General features: G+C 35.7%; 1 protein-coding gene across 1 annotated transcript; it reads right to left on the bottom strand.

The window, feature by feature from the left end:
- Positions 1–410: 410 nt before the first annotated feature.
- Positions 411–5620, bottom strand: LOC129752205 (uncharacterized). Its single transcript, XM_055747993.1, has 4 exons — positions 5455–5620; positions 1383–1460; positions 874–1316; positions 411–815 (listed from the first exon to the last, which is right to left on the bottom strand). Exons 1-4 carry the CDS (start codon positions 5618–5620, stop codon positions 411–413), a joined length of 1092 nt encoding a protein of 363 aa, XP_055603968.1.
- Between the last annotated feature and the right edge of the window lie 219 nt (positions 5621–5839).

The following is a 5839-nucleotide window of genomic DNA, read 5'->3' as shown; positions in this document are numbered from 1 at the left end:
GGAAGAAATTTCCAGAACTTTTTTAAAAGGATAGATCATTCTTAGAAACAACGAATAACGAATTATTAAGAACCTATCTGTTCCAACTCCGCTACAGAAACTTACCGTTCGATGAATATCGATTAGAATTTAACTTTGTAGTTAAACCCAAAACCAACGAGAAAAACGAGGAACTTTTCGGACGAATAAGTTGTTAAGCTGAGGTTTTTAGTCTTATTTAATAACTTACAAATTACCATGAACGATTTATAAACAAATGACCCTTATGAAATTGAAATGATGAATGTGACCGTTGGGAACAATTTTCCATATTTGGCCAGTCAAAGGAGACCAACAAACATAATCCATCGTTCTATTAAAACATAGAAAAACTCGAATTAATCCTATTTATGATCTTTTGTTTTCCAAAATCAACCATAATGATGATTTGACGAGTTGAAATCATCACTGCTGCTAATGTCATCTTCATCGCCACTGTTGCTGTCGTCCTCGTCGTGAGAATCCTCGAAGCTGTGCTGCGCTTTGGAGCTGTTCAGCTTGTTTTGGAACTGATGGATGCTGAAGTTTTCCACCGGAACTGCCTGATGTGGCACTGCGGCATGAGCTGCGGCCTCGGCAGCATTTTTCTGAGCTTCTTGAGCCGAAACGGCTGCCTTCTGCGTAGCTTCTTGCGTCGCTTCGAAATCAACCCGAGCTGCTTCGAACTGTTCTCTGATGCTTTCGACGCGTGCTTTCGCAGCTCCGACCATCTTGCTCTGCAAAGCTAGCTCGGAAGCAGCTTCTGTTGCAGCATGCTGAGCTTGTTCGGAGGCTGTCTGATAAAAATAACAAAAATAAGATAATTCAATTACAGCTTTAAAAAAATAACCATACCTGTGCATTATTCAGTGCTGCTGTCAAAACCTGAACATGACTGAGTGCCTGTTGTGCTGCGAATTGAGCTGCCTTTGCGGATTTCTTAGCCTGATGCAGTTGCTGAATTTCGTTCTCAAGTGCCTGATGCGCATCCAAACTTTGCTGTTCCAATCCTTCCATTAGGACTTGTTTCCCCGCCAAAGCTGCTGAAGCCGTTGCTGCAGCCTGGGCTGCAGCTTGAGCCAAAGTGCTTTGCGCAACATATGCTGCTTGTTTAGCTGCAGCCACCTGATTGGCTACGGCCGTGTTGGCTTGATCGGCTGATCCCTGGGCAATCGAACGCAATCCACTTCCCGAACTGTAACCAGATTTTGTCTGATGACCAGAGCTGGAAATCGACGAGTCGAAATCAAAATCCGTTTTGCGTTCGAAGTACGATGATCGCTTTGCGTAAATTGTGTCTGGAACGATTCGAATGTTAAGAGAAGATTAGAAAATTATAAATATTCATTAATGCTAGATCATACCTACGCAAATCAGAACCATAACTAATTTGATAACGTCAGTTTGGAAATATATAGCCATATTTATATGTTTTTTGGAATCTGAAACGTAATGAAACAGTTTTAATAAGAGTTTAAATCGAAGCAAAAATTTAAAAAATGCGTCTTACAACAGTGTTTTAAAATAATAAATGAACAATATCTCTAGTGCTTGGTGATAACAATAACTTAAAAGGAACCGTCAAATGGAGCATCATGCAAAATCTGGGTTAGATGCAACATTTGTATACTACAACACTCATTATTTTTTTAGTTCAATGTACTGTAATAAAGTTATCATTGAATAATAACAAATTGATGATGACATAGTTTTTAACAGCGTTAAAGAGTTTTTTAAAGTTTTTTAGTCTCATAAAAAATTTAAAAAATCGAGCAATAGATGTACACATTTTTACATTTTTAAAAGCCGTAAAAAACTTCACCTAGTATGGCAGATTGGCTGTAAAATTCAATTCAAACAAAACCAAAAATTACTGCAATTGGTGCTTTATTCGTTATGACATCACAAATGTATAAAAAACTTTAAATTTTCAAACGTTTTCATTTGATTTTTCATGAATTTTCTAAGTTAAGTGAAAATCGCATGTTTTAGTAAATTTAGAAACAACTGATAAAACCAATATTTTCTCTGACTACGTCAGTTTGGTATCTCATCAACCTTTAAACTTTTGATGCACAAGAGGTATGATTATCTGTAAGCATTCAAATTAAAGAAGCCATTGAAGTTGAAAAGTGTTGCATGTTGCTCCAGTTGACGGTATTAAGATAAAGGTAAAAACGAATATGAAATCACCACTTTTTTCTCGTTAAAGATTAAAATTCATGAGCTTGAAAAAAATCATCATATTGTAATATGTTCAGTTTTCAAGGAATATGAGATATTTTATGCACTGAGAAAAAACTCTCACATGCAATACTTGTCGGCCTTCTTAAATTTCTAAGAATAAACGCGTAGCTTCTTGCTGATCCTGAGTACAGCATTAAGCTTAATTGACATTCATTAATTTCAATAAACTGTTGGTTTTTCATTTCCCAGTGTGTGAAATGAAACGAGTGTGAAATAAATATGTCTAAAGCAATCTTTTAAAAGTTTCTTTAAACATGAAAGTGAATTAATTTTGAATGATTTTTTTTTCTGGTACTGAATATTATGTCAGCTTAAGAATATTTGACTTGAAAAATACATTTTTTTAGGGCAGAATTTGATTGAATAACTGATCGCTAAAACAATTTCCTTATTTCCATGAAAACATTGTCGTGATTTTACGAATCTCAATTCAGAGATTCACTTAAACACGTCTGTCGCTCGCAAGAGTAGATCAATGACTGACTTTGTTTTGTTTGTTTGTCAAGTGCTGCCAAAATAACAAATGTTCTCATAGAAATTTATTTTATTTTATTCATCTACAGTGTTGCCGAATACAACTATTATTTTATTTTATTCCTAATTAAATTTGATTTATTTTCTGTATATTCTTCATCTCATCCCTACAAACATGATTGTCATTTAAAAAAAATTACAACTAGGGTTATTTGCCAGTCGCAAATGCACAGCTAAGCACATGATTTTGGTTTTAATGCAGTATATTGGTCATGTCAACCGAATTTGCTTTCATTTTTTTGTCGATTTTACTCATGGAGGCTGCGTCAACAAAGTCCAAAAGTTCAAGTGCTCGAAAAAAGTGACATAAAACGAAATCTAATGTTTTGAGTTCGTCTTGGTACATCTTTGTACCCGAAAATTATCACATTTTCAAAGGTGATGGAAAGTAATAAAGAAACAAAAGATATCAAAGAAAGGAAGAACATAAGCTGTAAATAACGTGATTTTCTCTAAAAAGATACAACGGCTCACCGACGGTACATGAACCCGCAATTTCCACAGAAATCTCATGTTTCTCTAAAACTTTCACTTTTGAAAATGCGACATAAAAATTTAAAAAAAAATCATTAGAAAAAGGATGTTTGCGCGCAATAGTTTTTTTTTTTTTTTAGAATATTAATCTATTTATTTAGGCCTTTTACTTAGTACAGTATATTTGTGCCGGGGAATCCACTTAGTTCTAATTAAAATTTAAAGGATATAGGAAGGGAAAAAGGAATGAAGGGGAAGAAGGAGGCGAAAAATCACTTTTTGGTGTCGACGCGTGAACGTGCTGATCGAGTTCCTCCTGGAGGGTTAAAATTGGGCTCAGTACGCTCAACATCGCTCGCAACTTCACGGGTTGAAGATGCTGGAGGTGAGGTCTGAGGTAAGATGGGGTTTCGTTTCCTGGGGGGCGATTCAAGATCCAAATTTTGTTTCGGGTTTGACATTAAGGCCAGCGATGCCACATATAAATCTGTATTTTCGAGGCAAAAAATCTTTTTTATCTGTATCAAATCTCAAAAATCTGTATTGAAATCTGTATCTGAAATATCGTTTCCGGATCTAATGCTGCATTACAATGACGTATGTATAATGCTTAGCGCACTAAATGAATTGCGCTTATGATTCTTGCGGACTACGGACTGTCAAATCATTCTTAATTCCGTCATTTTGCTACACGCAAATTGCTAATTGGTTTAACTTTGTACGAATAACTATGAAATGTGTCTTTCTTCGGTTCAATAATCAGTTGGGATTAGAAAATTATGTCCAAAGTCTCTTTAACAAGCCAAATTCATTACTCTTTAGTTAAAGCTATGAACATTTAGTATCCGGGTACTTTACTTCGGTGATAGCAACGTTACTGGCGCTCGGATATGCAGCGTTATGTTGGGTATGAAAAGGACTATCTTGCCTATTTTTTTCAGATTTTTAAACTAATGTGTGTTTGAGATATTTACGATGCAAAAAGACATGATTTCACAATCGCCCCGGAAATTCTTTATTGTCGACTTAAAAACTTATTAACTGTTGATTTTTTTCTGAATTTTTTTTTTTTGCCCAAATGGTTAAAAAGTACTAGCCTCTCTAGGATGGTCACGAAGTTCAAACCAAGCATTGGAGTGGAACCCTTGATCTCAATTATGGTAAAAAATGGGATAACTTAATGCAGCTCCCTTAACTATCCAGTAAATCCGTTTCCGCCAGGCAAAAAGTGTTGCCTGACTAGTACATCATAGATCGAAATCTGTGCAACCGGTTTTTACACAAGATAAAAGTGTGCAATGATAAAAAATAAGAGGTTTTATGACAAAGTAAGAGTATTTCTTGAAATCAACGATAATTTTTTTTTTAAATATTTTTACATTAAATATCATGTTAACACCTTCTTTTCCTCCATAGAAAGATTTTCGATCAAAAGAATAGTTTTTAAAATACATATTTTTATAACTGTCTGGATTCTAAATGATCATAGCCTTATTCACAGTATACTGCTACTAAAATGTCCACAGTCGCTGAAGTGAGTCAATAATATTTAACATAGCGTTGAAAGTTACGTTTCGTATAAGATAATGTCCGATTTTGGTATATGATTCTCAAACACAGGATTCAATCTTATGCTTATGCTTATGATACGTACACAGCCAGAACTTGTCAGCATCACGGTGAATAGTAAAAATACATTCACTATTCATCTTATCAAGGCCGGGCCCACTGTGCAGTATTGGACGCAGAGACGACTGGAGCCAGGGGAGGAAGAAACGTGGACAACAGTTCCATACGTTCCTATTTCAAACACAGGATTCAATCTGTTTTCAAACCCTTGTTTATTGTTATACACTATGTATTTTTATAGTCCTCATCCCTGATCTGGAAGATTGTTCAAATTTGTGGCTGTGACGATTGAAGATGGCTTGAACTTGAATCATCAAGTGGATTATTATCGATTTACTCAAAGCATAATCAGAATATCGTTAAAAAAATTGGATTTGCTGAAAATCTGTATAAAATCTGTATGAATTCCCAATTATCTGTAATCTGTATATACAGATTCTTGGTTTAAAAATTTCAAAAAAATCTGTATGTTTACAGAAAAATCTGTATATGTGGTAACGCTGATTAAGGCTGTTGGTCGTTGAGATGGTGCGGTGTTGTCCAATCGCGTACGTTTTTGTTGGCTGGTCTGCTGTTGGTTTTCTTCTCGTTTGTGTTGCTGTTGGTTTGGTTGTTGCGATTGTAGGTTTTCGGTTCGGATTTTTTTATCATTCGGATGTGAGGTGTTTTGCTTAGCTACTTGCGCGTAGCTCGTGCTGCTGCTGTTGATTTGTACCATTCTTCGGGCTGTAGCAATCGGTAGGTTCTGATCGGTACTTATTTTTATTGCCGCTGTTTCTGCTACCCACAAAGGGCAACTTCGGTCGAGAGGTGATCCGTGATCTCCCTTGCAGTTGTGACAATAGCTTGGAGAAGTGCAATTTTCTTCTTCGTTATCATGCGACTTTGAGCATTTTTTGCAAGTGCGCGTCTTTTGTTGGCATCTTATTTTTGGATG

This window comes from Uranotaenia lowii, chromosome 3 (genome assembly GCF_029784155.1).
Source record: "Uranotaenia lowii strain MFRU-FL chromosome 3, ASM2978415v1, whole genome shotgun sequence".
NCBI lineage: Eukaryota > Metazoa > Arthropoda > Insecta > Diptera > Culicidae > Uranotaenia > Uranotaenia lowii.
Note: the sequence above shows the minus strand (reverse complement) of the source record. Positions and strands in the feature narration are given on the sequence as shown.